The sequence below is a fragment of the Fusarium proliferatum genome (genome assembly GCF_900067095.1).
Source record: "Fusarium proliferatum ET1 genome assembly, contig: FPRO_scaffold018, whole genome shotgun sequence".
Lineage (NCBI taxonomy): Eukaryota > Fungi > Ascomycota > Sordariomycetes > Hypocreales > Nectriaceae > Fusarium > Fusarium proliferatum.
This window is the reverse complement of record NW_022194807.1, coordinates 183,244-197,839: the sequence shown is the minus strand read 5'-3', so window position 1 is coordinate 197,839 and position 14,596 is coordinate 183,244. Positions and strand designations below refer to the sequence as shown.

Sequence of the window (14,596 nt, the reverse complement as noted above, 5' to 3'; positions counted from 1 at the left end):
AAGGATGAATATCTGGAGAGGATTTACAAAGCGAGGTTGGCATAGTATGGCACTACGTTGGTTGATGATACTACCTCGGTATCCTTATATTGTGGTCCTAGAAAATGGCCTTTCTGGCTTTATAACAGTATTGTTTCTTCCGATACTCGCTGAGATATTGTTTAGTCTAAGGTAACCCTAGCGTACACAGCGAATGCTCGCAGGTCTCGCTAACACTCTCAACCCTCGCAGGGACAGTTACTCGAGCAGGCAGCTCTGAGGTTCGATTGACCTTGCCTTTCCACAATAGCCGACTATATGGACCGAAGTGAAACACTGATCCGTAAGCGATTTCATTCAATCTCGCCTATTTACTGCTATACGGAAGCCAAGAGTAACAGTGGATGCTGGCATCATGCACTAAGTTCTGACCAGCAGAAAATGAGAAACAGTGGATATTCTAGACTCTACGCTACATGAAATAGATAGGAACTAGAGTGAGAGAATGGGGAAATCTAGCACGAATACATGTTAATTAACAGGGGGCCTTGTTCCCAGCCAAGGTTCTTCTCTGTCCTGCCTCTATTCAGATACCATAACTTTCTAATATAACTCACTCAGACACCTGTTTCTAATGTCAAGAGTTAATAGCCTGACAGCACAACCTGTCGTTCCTCTGCAAGTATTAGTTCATCCCTGAAAACCGGACTATCCCAAATTTTACCATGACGCACAGAAGTCAGCCGTATACAAACAATCCTGATCCCTCTTCAAACACATCACCATTGATGAGCAGCCCGGATGAAGCGATGGAAAAACCTTGCTTTCGAGACGTTGATGCTTGGGACGCTCTTAAAAAGCGTGATCTTGAGTACGCCATCAATCTCCTTGTCTCGGGCGAATGGACTATCAACGGTGTCATAAAAGACGGTTGGGGGTCTTTAGACGCGAGAGTTGGCAGTGAAAGATGTCACGAGACCGCCCTCCTGGCCTTAATCATTCGCCGCATTATCATCGCATATCTAAAGGAGAGAAAGCTCCTGGAGATTTTTGAGAGACTTGTTACGGAGTATCGCGCCAAGCACGCCCAAGACAGATGTTGGACTAAAGTTTTTAAGGTCCAAGATATTTATATCAATGACTCTGGCCGTTACAAATACATCATTCTATCAATAATCAACTTTATAGGTTCCGACTGGGCAACGTTTATTGGCTCTGCGCGGACACTTGCATCTTTTAGTGTACTCAGCACTATGGAGTGTGGATTGAGTGTTTCCTACCGTCGTTTGGGAGATGTCCTTGTCGCCACAAGCAAGGAACAACGTGCTGCTGGGATGGGAGAATACTATGATGCCGAATATCCACTGCGTACAACATTCACCCATGTTTCTTTCAAGCTTATTGAGAAACTCTCTGTTGAAGTTTTGACAAAAGGGGTCCCGGAGAGCCCCTTTGGTGCAAAGCCTCGGGCCTGGGAGACCCTTCCAGAACAAGCACGAGAGATGTTCCACTTCTCAAAAGCCGAAAAGAAAAACCCACGCCATAATGGCTGCTCTATTATCGTAGGGTCATTCTCCGCCTCCATGCAGATCTTGATTAGACTCTGTTGGCAATACAAGATTCCGATCACGCTCTGCGTGCCCCGCCTACGATATGAGAATGATCCTGATAGTGCAACGAGCATGGCGACATACAAGCTTACTTCGGCACCTGTTCGGACATATATATCTACCAACGAGTCCTGCGGAAGCTTTAAAATGGTGGATACTCTACAGGAGGACGTGGGAAACGAACCATGCTGGAAGCTAGGTGGCTACAGCATGTATCACGAGTCACAGCCTGGAACGCTTCTCTCTTCAGGTAATGATGGCCAATATATTGAGGCGCTGGAACAGTCTGACGTGGGTGATTTGCTGTCGCTATTTGGTTTTGTCCATCGTGAATATCCACCGGAGACTGAAAACGGAGACGTTGGCCTTGTGGAGTTACGAAGCTCAATATGCGGAGGAACCTTGCAATCTGCTGAGTCAAGTTTCAAGGGCATCCTGTCTGGTGGAGATTTGAACTCAATCAGTCCGGCAACCAACTTGAGCCTTCTATCTCTCTCTACCGCTGCCGGCAAGATCGCTAGTCAGTACAATCTGAAGGATACGGTTCTTGCACGCCAACGCGACACCGCGACGAAATCGTCTTATCAAATGCAATGCAAGCCGATACCCTTCACTTTTGACCACATTGACATTTCTACTCCAAGGCAGGAACAAGCCAAGTGGGCTGGTATTGTTCAAAAGCACCAATCGACGACGGAGCCTATGTATGCAAATCTGTTTGTGATAGGCAATACGTTTTATGGGATGAGTGATCAGGCAGAAGCCGATAGACTCATGAAGCTGAACAACGAGAGTGAGAAGATCCGAGCCTTACTTCAGCGACATCCCGAACACGATGCCTTCTTGACAATGAAGCATAAGGCCAAACTAAAGAGGAGTAAGGGGGGAACTAAGAAGAAGAAGGATTCGTCTGCGGTTGCAAAAACTGAAGTTTCTAAGCATATTCTAAAGCGAATGATACAATAAGCATGGTTAGGAGTTGTCTGCATGGGGGCTGTTCATTACGCTTAACACATTTATACACTTCAGGCTGATAAGGCTAAAATCATATCATTTCAACTGAAGCATGTCACCATGCGCAATGAATAGTACCAGGCATTTTTGTTCCCATTAGCCAGAGGTTTATTTATATTACACTGTACATATACGGCTAGTACCATATCGCACCCATATACCTTCTGCTTTCGAAGGCCAAACATTACTTCTATCATAATCTCATAACCCTGACTGCTGGGGGTATTTCCAAATGTGTTAAATGTTTATATGCAATACAGATGTCGCTGAACCCATGCTGTGCGTCATTGCATCAGAAGGGGCAGATACTGAAAGATGATATATTCTAATTTCTACTTATTGAATAACTTATGGTGCACCTAACATTATAAATATATATTTATCTCTTGTTTCAGGAAAGTTCTATTTCTTACAGTAAAACGCTTTTATTCCTAATCTCAGTAAGTCAGGACGCAGTATACTTACTTAACCCACACATTAGAACAACCATTTTTAGAGATTCTTACACTCCTGCTATTTGAATTCGTAATAATCCACCCGATTCAATAACTTTCTCTGGACCTATAAAAGTAACACGGCCCAAAACATCTCTTACATTCACAAAATAATGGGCAGCCCACTTACCGTTTGGTGTGTTAAAACACCCGCATTATGTAGTCTTTCCAGCATCATCGCAGGTTTTCTTGGATGCTCCAGTCTCTACATCGTTCTCCAACAAGGGGAGGTTGTATACCAAAATCGCAACACTATATCTCATCTCGCATCAACGCTCCTATTGGGTACCACCATAGTGGCCGTGTTCAGCGTTACAGTCACTGGCGTGCTCTCGATTACCCATGGAAGTCAAAAAAGGCAAGGTAGGCGGGATGGTATCAACTTCGTTCAGGTGCGTTTTGGAACAACCAACGGTTCAAAAGCCTCATTGTGGTTGCCGATGGCTTCAGTAAGCCTCGTAGTAATCCAATTCTTGGTGGGCCTGCTCCTATGGCACTCGGCTCGTTTCCCAACTTGGTCTATCATTCTACTTTTAGTGGAATCACTTATTCTCCTAGTTGGATCGGCGATGATCCTTCGGAATGTCTTTGGGGCTTTTCAGATTGAACAGAATGGACAGACTGAATCGTTTGCAACACGGGACCTATACACCATTATAGAATAAGGATTTCACTCTCAGTGCTTATTTACGTAGGCAAAACATTTCGATTTCTCTTTGAACGATCCATTGGAAATGCCCTCGACGTATTACAATTTGTGGGGCACTTTAGTAGATTGTGAGAGCCTAAGCCCGTCAAGGATCGTATTATAGCTTGTATGTATTGGCACCTTCTAGATTAGCAAAGCTCCAGTAATCCTATCCACACGCCTTGCCAGCAAGTGTATACTCTGATTCTCCTAGCTATCGTCCGCTAATCAGTCAAGTTTCTTTCTCCGTCGAAATATCTTCGATCTTCGAGCATTAATGCTTGTAAAAGGCGGCTATAATGATCCCCCGTGATAGATCCGTCACGACTATACCCCCGACCTTTCGGACGGCGACGCAGTGACAGCATTACCATCAAAGCCGTCCCGTAACGTTCTGTCGTTGCTTTGATGTTAGACTCATGGCTTAAAAGGAGGCGAACAATACTCTTGTGACCCATGGATACTGCAACATACAGAGGCGGTGCGAGCCGTGCACCCTGTAGACTGGCATCAGCACCCCTACGGAGGAGCAGCTCGGTCATTTCTCTATCACCGTTGACAACCGCCCGTTGGATGGCCGTAGGGGAGTATCGAGTATGTTCGTCTATACCGGCTCCATTGTCCAGCAATAACCGAACAATACCCCTGTGACCTCGAGTTGCTGCTGCTTGGAGTGGCGCCACAGATCGATGATGCGGCGCACCAACATCAGCGCCACGTTTGAGAAGGAGCTTAACAACCGACTTGTGTCCTCCAGCTGCGGCTGCTTGAAGTGCTGTTGTGAGTTGTTCGCCCGTGGAAAACAACACTGCACCAGACGATTCTACTTGCCGATTCACATTGGCGCCATTCACGACAAGACGCTGAACAATTCTTCTCTGGCCATGAATTGCTGCTACTACCAGGGCTCTTGCCAGTACGTCGTCTTGAGCCCGGGCATCACTGTTTCTGGTGAGAAGTAGCTTGAGAATCCTCCAATTTCCATTTGCCGAAGCGATATTTATGGGCTTTGGAAGTATTCCGCCGCGAAAATCGATACCAGCACCTTGATCTAACAGAAACTCGACAAGTCGTTTGTTGCAAGTAGCCACGGCGCATTGAAGCGCTGTGGAGCATCGCTGATCGTGCGCGTCAATGTCAGCGCCGTTTCCGAGGAGAAGCTCTACGATTTCTTTATGCCCTCTGCTAGCAGCTCCCTGAAAGGCCGGTGGGAACTGCTGCGTTTGTGCATCCACATCAGCGCCATGACTGAGGAGTAGCTGGGCAATTTTTCTATGGCCATGAAAACATGCCAATTGCAAAGCGCTAGGGAAGCCAGCCTTCGTCGCATTGACGTTTGCGTTTGCCTCGAGAAGAAGCTCGATGATATCTGAGTTTCCACTTTTTGATGCAATCTCCAGAGCGCTCGGTAAGCTTCTATGGCGGATATCCACGTTTACTCCATGCTTCACAAGCGCTCGGAGAATACCGGCATTTTCACAAATTGAAGCTATGCCAAGAGCTTCTACCAGTTTAGTTTGGATTGCGCACTCGCAGGCGGAGCCATGATCAAAGCATCCTTGCCTATAGCTTTCGAGGGCTTTTTCAGCGGTTCTTTGGCAGCCTGAAACCGCAGCCCAAACCAAAGCAACGGGGCGCTTTCTTTTGGAGTCAAAGAGGTAAAGTATGTGATCCGTAATCTGATGTGCTCGTCGGTGTGACAGACCTAGGTTGAATAAATCTCTGCAGGTAAGGGAAGATGCAACATGGTAATAAAGTTCTGGAAGAAGGGCAAGCAGTGTCATTATGCAAGATTCAGTCGTAATTATTGATCATATTAAAGCTAGAGTAAGAAGGAGTTTCGTCACTTCTGTTATACGACACAGAACTAGGAACATGAACCACCAATCTTGGTGCGTCATAAGACGTGGTTGGGAGCATGACAGCAGCAATTCATCTTCTACGAAAGCGACCAGTGAAATGGCTTGCAGGCTGACAAGTTGTAGTCGGGCCCTGGAGTGAAACATATTTCACAATTGAAAGAAACACCGCCATAGTGTCACCATTCAAAACCAAACAATGGCATCTCCCGATTGATGCCTCGCTTACATATGAACATGGGTATCGGGAAATGTGTGTACAGTATGTGAAGTCGCCTATTAGCGCGGAGTGAATCTTACTCTTAGTGCTTAACCTTGATCTTACGAGAGATAGGAACTGACAGAGCTCTCCATCCTACCAATCATCACATAGGTCTCATTCGTAGAATCAGTAGCAGGGCCCAGTTAAGATCACTTGATGTGTCAACCCCCGTTTCACGACAGGTATCTCGGCCATTTCAAAAACACTGCACTTATAATTATGCTTGAAGTATCTTAGACATGGCTTTCACTAGGTCAGGAACCACAGTGGTCAGTGCATCGGAATTATTACTTGCGAGTAGCGCCGTTCCCCGGTACACCATCGCTATCAATCCTATGAGAACGGGTTGTGCTCTGTTCTCGTGCCAAGAGTGACAGTTAGGTGCTCAGAACTCAGCTCTGCTCATGCCATTGTATAAACCTCGATAACCCATATCAACATCGATCATCCCGTTGTATATTTGAGTCCTGAAAATCTAGATTCAGACCTAACATGTGTCAATGTTAAATTTAAATTGCTGGCTTAACTATTCCAGATCTAGAGCTCGTTATTGGCAGGGACGAACTTTTTCTATAGTACTAACCTATTCCAGTAATTATGGGGCCTTCTGTCAGCTCACCCGTGAGCTCACTGTGAACTCACCTTTAGCGCCGAGTGGAGCAGATGCCTTATCCTCTGTCGGATCAATGACCAAGGCTAATTCGCGAGTTGTTGAGATTTGATGGAACATATGTACGGCGAATTGTGTGAGCCTACAATTAATTGCAGCTAACTATAATTGGACGAGGCAAGAAAAAGATTTTTATCCGGCATATATTACTAAATGAATTGGATACTATAGATACTTTACTGAAGACATGCTGTATAGACTCAATGTCCTAGAATTGATAGTAGGAGCTCTTTCCCCTGAGAGTGGGTATAGAAAGAGGATGCTGAAAACCCGAATCAACAGCCACGTAGGCTTACTACATAAATCGGCTGAGCTGGGACAAATCGCGGTACCTCAACTGAATGGACGTGATTATTCATTGGTATGCATCACAGGCTGCTCTATTTGGACTTTTTCTTTCAACGATTATGGTTGACAAAGCGTCTGAGCCAGTATTTATATCTATGATGGCCATGATACTAACATCTGCACGTATACTATTTGATTCTGCGAATCACTTTTTCTTGGGCCTTTCGATCTTTCTCGGGGTTATTCTCCGTGACCCTTGCTTCTTTGGATCTTGTTGATTGGCTAGACGCCTTGCTTGGGCTCTTGTGACACGACTTGATTTAGCAACGTTGGTGTGACCGCCGATGCGTTGCGAGCTTATCGTATCGAGATCCCGTTGTCCTCGTACAGTACACAGAAGTTCTTTAACCTCCTCCATTAGATGTGAAGTTTTGTCCATGATGTCGGGTGCAGGGCGCGGTTGGAACTCAGACAACTGCTTAGCCAGTAGGGTATCGATCTCAGAACACTGTTTTGCTCGGTCTTGTGTAAACAAGCTTTTGAAATCTTCTGTAGACATCTCAATCGACTGCACGATTCGTTCCAACTTCTCTGCTGTCCTGGTCCACGTTGTCATTGTCACCTCCGTCAACCGTTTGTATTCACTGAGTGCAGTAAGCATCTCTGATGTTTGCTCTTGCATGGGAGCTTTAATCTCAGAATGGAGTGTGGCAGACAAACTCTGGAACTCTTGTCGCAACGCTTCAGTCAGGTGTATTACTCCTCCCCTATCCTGCACCACGACGTCAGAGCTAGTTGTATTTTCCTTCAAGGACTCTTGGTGTTCGTCTAGTGCCCTCAGGAGCCCTGATGACTGCTCTCGTAGTAAGACTTTGACATTGCCGCAAAATGTAGAGAACAAGGTTTCGGCTTCTTCTCTAGATATTCCGACCGGCTTGCCTGTCATATAATTGGTTTTTATTTCGTCTTTAGCTTTCGGGTATGGGAGTCCAGCCTTGCAATTGGGGCCCGAACGGTCTGAGCCTGAGACGTACTGCTCAAACGCACGAAATACAGCATCATGAATGAACTTTTCGAAAGATTGCCACTGCTGTAGGGCGAAGGGGTGCGGTACTGCGTTTGGAGGCAGTCCCGGCTGGATCATAGGGTGATGCAAAGGAGTTCGAGGAAAGTTGGGCGGAGGGCCGCGGTTGGGAGGGATGTTATGTTGAGGATCATAGGGTGGCATGATGTATGGACGTATAAGAGCATGGAATGTAGTAACAATTGAATGAGAATGGCAGAGATAGGGGGCGACCTAACTTGCCTATAGAAATGAGAACTGGTCGAGTAATAAAAACATTTCACTCTCAGGCGTGTCTCAACTTTAAATAAGTACCCCAGCATCTGTAGTGTCCAATTTGACCAGCGATATTTGACAGATGGTACTTCTATTCCTCCCCTTGTCCAATTGTGGGTCGCCAGTGCCTCTCCATCTTCTATGGTTTCCCGACCCCTCAACCCATTATGCAAACTGTCAATCTTGCTGCGCTGCAAGCAATAATCAGCTTTGGTGCTTTCGGAACGCTCAGTAGAGAGGGCGTTGCATGATAGGTGCGCTTCCGCCTGGCACTTCATGCCGTTACTCCTTCGTCTTAGCTCACCCTGACCTCTACGATTGTGCGACCGCCAGGCTTGGATGCGATATCAATCACGGAGTATTAGCGTGCAAAACAAATGTTTAGTGTGTGAAATGATCAACTAGTGTGTAAAACAATTTTTTTAGTGTGTGAAATCAGCAATTAGCGTGTAAAGTTGCGGGCCATGAACTTTAGTCTCCACCAGTGGCCGGGGATGCGTACCGTACGAGTATCTGAATAGAAAAGTTTTTCTGGTGTAAAGTCATCGATACGGCATGACTCCTACCCTACAGGTTGATAGTCAAGTAGCTTAAATCATTATTCCCGTACTTCTCAATGAAAAATGTCTATAAACCATGATTTATATATTAATAGATTCAGTAGCACAATTTGGATCTCTATGCTGAAGATACTCATGTAGAGGGTGTCAGTATTGTTTGTCAAAACGTGAATATTTGACCACCCGCGACGGGGGACTTTCTATAAGAGCCACATTTCCTTCTGTACCACCAGGCAAAAACATGCAAGCTCCTAATATCGTAGAAAGTGGCGAGTTAAATCATCATCGAAAGATTCCAACCTTACCTCTGAGCTATACCGATAACTTCCCTCGTATCACGAGAGAGACTTTACTTGGGTGCATTGATCGCAAGCTGGATCTAGACTTCGGTCGTTTGATTATCGTTGATTGCCGTTTCAGGTACGAATATGAGGGAGGTCACATTGATGGCGCGATTAGCCTTGCTCCACGATTTGGAAGTATCGTGGATACAGATTTCTTTGATGACTTGATTCCCGGCAAGTCTAGTCAAGGGCGGACGTCCATATGTCTTTATTGCGAATTTTCGCAGTATCGTTCACCGTTAGTCGCAGATCATATACGGTCAAAGGATCGGCAATACGATACCGACCGGTACCCGGCTCTCTTATACCCTAACATTTACATCCTGGAGGGAGGCTACAATAGTTTTTTCAATGCCTACCCAGAACGATGCGTTCCGCAAGCATACATTCGAATGAAAGATCCTGTACATCAGCGTATTTGTGAAGAAGAACTCCATCGCTTACGGGGATCCGCAAGACCTTCCAAAATATGGACATTCGGGCGTACGGATGGATTCAAGCTCTCTTCGAACACTAGGAATAGGGACCCTTAAAATGTAAGCATTTCTCTCTTCTCAGCCTGAGATTAGCTGGAATGACGCCTTGGGCAGATCCGTGCCGTGGTCAAACCTGCTCCATGTTGGACCTCGCTCGATACTACAGATGCTAACAAGCAAAAGGGCTGCCAGGGAGATAGACCAGGTGGATTAATGCTTATACTTTTGGCTAATATAATGGCTATGAGGTAAAGAGGAAGTCGCGGTTGTGAAGCAGGGCCGGTTTCCAAGCTTACTCAGGGTGATGGTGTAAAATGCCAAGTAGGATACAAGAACCCGCAACGATGCATCGAATACACGTACTGTGAAGTAAAACTTTGCTTCTGGCTATCAGTCAAATTGCATCACTCATATGCCAAACAGGTACCTTGCTATTCATAAGGCAGCCCTCGAGAATATATAAGATTCACGCTTATCCGAAAGTAGCTACCTAAACACAAATGGAGTATGAGGTTGGCATCGGCCCGGCTGCAGAGTGTTTTAGTAATTTATTTATCTTTTTTCTCTTTTAACACGCTTCCCACGTAACTTGGAAACTCAGACCAAGCTGAATCGTCCTATTTGACTTCTAGTGACCGGTGGCTTATCTGACTGGGGTGCTGCATCACGTAATGCCTAATATTATCAAAAACCAACACCTTGTTCTCTTCCCTTTCAATTCTGTCATCCTGTACTCTCAAGTTTTGGACCGACTCGTCGTTTAAGAAAGGTAAGACTGACAGTACACTTAGGGTTCATTCAACGTTAAAGTCTTTATAGAATCATATCCAATGCGTTTTAGAAAAGACGTTGCCAAAAGCCTAACGGGTAAGGCCAATAGTATGATGCACAAAACTCGAGCGATAGCCAATATCTCGGGAAATCACATGGCGAAAGGCACTAGATCTCAAGTAGGACGGTCTAAGAATAGACAAGAGGAAAGAACTTGTCTCTGTTGTGGAATAGGTCGCAAGTCATCGGATCTTCCTAGGGTCACCGAGTATTGGGCGTCGACTATGGAGCTATAGAGACTTTAGAGTATTACATCCATAATTCAGTATAAGAGAAGAATATAATGGAGGCCGAGTAAAAACGACAGTTTTATAGATAAGATTGCTGAGAGGTTAGCAAGGTGTTGGTGTAGAACATTGTCTTCAACTCAGTCTCGTGATGGTGGTGGCATACATCACCCCCCTTAAAGAGAGCGATTTATGTATGTAGCAAGTCATTAGTGGCTGACTTTACAAAGCAGCGTCTTGCTACGGCTTGTTCTGCGGCTTTCGCTTAGATTAGTATTGGACGAGAAGTTACTAGAAATATCTGTCTATTTAGCTGGAGCTGACTGTACCAGTCAGAGACAACATATAGGTCACAGCAATAAATCCTTCAGTCATCGCAGGCGCGAGCGTCGTACCTGCGCCTTGCGATCCAAGAAGTGCAGCAGATGCATTCCCACCAGCAAATAGGCCGTGAATCACGTCGCCATTTTTCCTCAGTACTCTTGCGAACTCATCAGTCAAAAGTCCTCCCCTTGTGCCAGCATCTCCAGGGAAGATCCTGATGGCATAGAAAGGGCTCTCTTTGACAGGGCCCATGCAAGGGTTTGGTGTGACATCTGGATCGCCGATGAACTGCTGGTATCTATCCTCGCCCCTACGGAAGTGCTTATCACGGCCATCGTCGCACATTCCGTTCCATTCATCCAAAGTTGCTTGTAGGTTCTGGGGTGGTACCAGAATCTGCTTTGATAAACCGTCTACGGTATCTGAGCGTACCAACAGGCCCTTTTCGACGGCTTGGTCAATTGACCATGGACTATGAAGCTCCCCAATAGGATATGTCTGCATGTATCTGTCATCGAAAACAAGCCAAAATTCTGCTGATCTGCTGCTTTTCTTTGCCCTTTCGTACATGGACCTAACAGCAGCACCATACGGTTCAGATTCGGAGAAGAAACGGCGGCCATGGCCATCCACCACAAAGGAAAAAGGCTTTGATATCGCGAACATGGCTTCTGTCACTTTCCCTGTTCCAGGGTTGATCATGGTTGGGATACCCCAGACTTGGTCCAGCTGCGCACTGTCAGCGTCAAGTACTTGGCTGACTCGAAGCGCAATTCCAATGTCTCCAGGAGCAGCGAGACTCCATCCCGCCATGGTAGATATCTTTGAGGCCCTTCCATCGGTAGATCCGATTCCGAGGTATGTGTCTCTCATCTTCTGATTTTGAGAGAAACCTCCTGTGGTCAGCACCACACCCAATGATGCGTGGATGTAGACCGGCCTCTCGCTGTGTCTACACAAGACCTTTGCTCCAATCACCCTGCCACTAAGATCAGATACCAAAAGTTCTTGTAGCTCGCATCGGGTCCAGATTGTCACATTGTTGTGCTCTTTGCATATCTTGAGGAGCTGAGCGATCAGCGACTGACCCATAGACATTGGTATCTCCATATCCTGAATTGGAGCCATGTTTTTGATGGCACATCCCGTGGAAAAAGGCGGCCTCGTCAGGACACACAAGTCTTCGAATCGGGAGATAACAGGTACATTTTCCTGAACTTGGAGGTATTTTACCCAGCCTTCCATGCTCGCTGCATCGAAAACATCGGGATCCAGGGTGCGGCCATATGCGACCGCTCCTTCCATATGTGGGTGATAATCTGGGAACTTGGAAGGAGCATCCATCCATCGAAAACCCTGGTTTCTGAAATAATTTACCATCTCCGGACCCTGTGTCAGAAAAGCCTCCAGTCTTTTGCTTTGCAGATCTCCGAGAACAATGTCTCTGTCGGTAACTGGGCTTGTAGCCTTCCCAACAGCTGTAATGTAATGTTCAGCCTTCTTTATACTATCCTTGATCCCAAGCTCTTGCATACGAAAATTGTTGGGCATCCACATGCAGCCACCGGACCTGAAAGTGGTGCCGCCGACATGATCCTCTTTCTCAACAAGGATGACTCTGCGCCCTTGGTTTTGTACGGCTGCCGCCGCCGCTAGGCCGGCAGCACCAGCACCTACAATAAGGATATCGCATTCAAGAACGGACCCTAGATAATGACTAGAGTTCCCGCTATGGTGAGAGTCTTGCCTAGTGATAGGGTAGTTGGGTTGTGTGTTATGCGAGGGCATGGCTCAGGTCTTTATGGCGCTGGCGCAAAGGACGAGCAGCGCCTCGCTTGTTGGAAGGCTGAGTAAGAGTAATGAGTTTATGATTGGCTCTTAATACTCAATGATTGCCTGCTGAAAGTTTTTGTTTCTTCTTGAATTGCTGAGTAAAGGCAAGTTTGGCGAGAGCCAGAAGCTTTTTATAGAATGCTTCAATAAGATAAAGAATGCAGGCAAAGAGAACCAAGACCACGATGTATGTATGATCAGTGGGATAAGTCAACTTGGGGAATGCCGAGCTGCGTCTTGGACGAACCATGTTGTAGCCGAGATTGGTGGAATAGGGAGCAAAGCGCTTACGGTGCTTTTCACAACTTAAAAGATCTATTTCTCCAGAGCAGCTAGCTACAACAACCCCTTCTTGAGCTTCTCGAACCCAGACTTGTGAAGTCAATTCCAGCATAAATATAGAGCTAGCGTGCAAGCGACAGTAGCCAGACGCCATGGCGCTAGGGTAGTCACGCCCGAGATAGTTGTCATGTCTCACATGTATAGTTCTTCTTAGGAAAGGCGGATATTTTTGGATCATCTGCCACGTAGAAGTGGAATTTAATTCTAGCGATGCGCTATAGTTCTGCTTGTGAATTGATCTGCGGTATATCTCAACTCCTTTTCACAGACGTGAGTCAGCATGACCTTGCATAATGCGTCACGCAGACTAGAACGGTGGCAGTTCAAGTCCAAAACACTGAGCCATAAATTTCCGGCAGAGATATATGATGCAACATCGTCTGCAGAGCGATGCTATAAACGTAACGAAGGGTCACAGTTGCCAATGAGTACAATTTTTCTTTCTGAATAGCCACTGTGATAGGCACTAGTATAAGATACATTCACGGGCTCCTTTCTGGCTCCTCTTGGCTGGCCATCTACTGACGCCGCATCTGGTTATCGATTATCCGCTTGGTCAATATGCGCTATTACTCATTTCTAGCATTCACATTGGTGAATGTTGCAGTGGCCGAAGAGGTCCCGAATAAGACGTCAGTTACTTGCATATGACTTCTTTCGTGGCATATTCTAACCAATCTGGATAGTGGCAGAGGGTCGGTTGAGACATCTCACATGATGGATTCGACTATTCCCGCAATCACGGCACCCCCCCACAGCAACGCTGAGCGTGACTTTGATAGCTTGCTCTCGTCCTTAGAATTGCTTGCGAGCAAAGCAAGTGGGAAGGGCAGCAGCTTGTTGGATCATGGTGAAACGCTAATCCAGGACAAGGCGTCCGCCATCAGCACAGCTTTCGATGGATCAGAGACATGGATCTCCGACAAGATTGGGGAAGTGAATTCTCGAGTACTGAGTGCCATCAAAGAGGTTGCAACACAACTGAATGAAGGCAGCGATAACAGTGACGCCAGAGGTAGTAGCGCGGCTAGTGCTGGTGTAGATGTCCAGCGAAGCGTCGCTGCGGCTGCGGCGGTTTTGGGAGCCATCTTTATTGGCTTTGTGGCCGCTTGAGCAGAGTTTCTGGCGTAATTCAGATTCTTTTCCGAGGCCCATGGTCATGATGTGATATCCTTCTGACGCACTTGGAACATGTTGATAGTTGATTTGAACTCGTCTATTGTCTTATCCTCATTGAGTGCTGCAAAAAAGACCATGTTCCACGGAGCGTCATAATTCGTTTCCTGGTAAATAAGATGCAATTGTGATCACACATGTACACGTGTATGCACTGTATGTCTATAAAACAACAACCTGGATCTCGATATAGCTTTTGCTTTGGAGAGGCTGCAAGAATCTGGCTATGATGAGAAAATTAACACCTAAGGAAAACTGCATTTATTGAGAGGATTCTATG

General features: G+C 46.2%; 5 protein-coding genes across 5 annotated transcripts; 2 read left to right on the top strand and 3 right to left on the bottom strand.

Moving 5' to 3' along the window:
- Positions 1–704: 704 nt before the first annotated feature.
- Positions 705–2,555, top strand: FPRO_14844 (uncharacterized protein; the record flags this gene model as incomplete). Its single annotated transcript, XM_031224970.1, has 1 exon — positions 705–2,555. The coding sequence occupies one exon, from the start codon at positions 705–707 to the stop codon at positions 2,553–2,555; it is 1,851 nt and encodes a 616-aa protein (XP_031090176.1).
- Positions 2,556–4,009: 1,454 nt separating this feature from the next.
- FPRO_14845 (uncharacterized protein) lies at positions 4,010–5,569 on the bottom strand (the record flags this gene model as incomplete). The annotated part of the gene is made up of 1 exon (XM_031224968.1): positions 4,010–5,569. One exon carries the CDS (start codon positions 5,567–5,569, stop codon positions 4,010–4,012), a length of 1,560 nt encoding a protein of 519 aa, XP_031090175.1.
- A 1,500-nt stretch (positions 5,570–7,069) lies between these two features.
- On the bottom strand, positions 7,070–8,092 carry FPRO_14846 (uncharacterized protein; the record flags this gene model as incomplete). Its single annotated transcript, XM_031224967.1, has 1 exon — positions 7,070–8,092. One exon carries the CDS (start codon positions 8,090–8,092, stop codon positions 7,070–7,072), a length of 1,023 nt encoding a protein of 340 aa, XP_031090174.1.
- Positions 8,093–10,950: 2,858 nt separating this feature from the next.
- On the bottom strand, positions 10,951–12,753 carry FPRO_14847 (uncharacterized protein; the record flags this gene model as incomplete). Its single annotated transcript, XM_031224966.1, has 1 exon — positions 10,951–12,753. The coding sequence occupies one exon, from the start codon at positions 12,751–12,753 to the stop codon at positions 10,951–10,953; it is 1,803 nt and encodes a 600-aa protein (XP_031090173.1).
- A 948-nt stretch (positions 12,754–13,701) lies between these two features.
- Positions 13,702–14,253, top strand: FPRO_14848 (uncharacterized protein; the record flags this gene model as incomplete). Its single annotated transcript, XM_031224965.1, has 2 exons — positions 13,702–13,772; positions 13,827–14,253. 2 exons carry the CDS (start codon positions 13,702–13,704, stop codon positions 14,251–14,253), a joined length of 498 nt encoding a protein of 165 aa, XP_031090172.1.
- Positions 14,254–14,596: the final 343 nt, after the last annotated feature.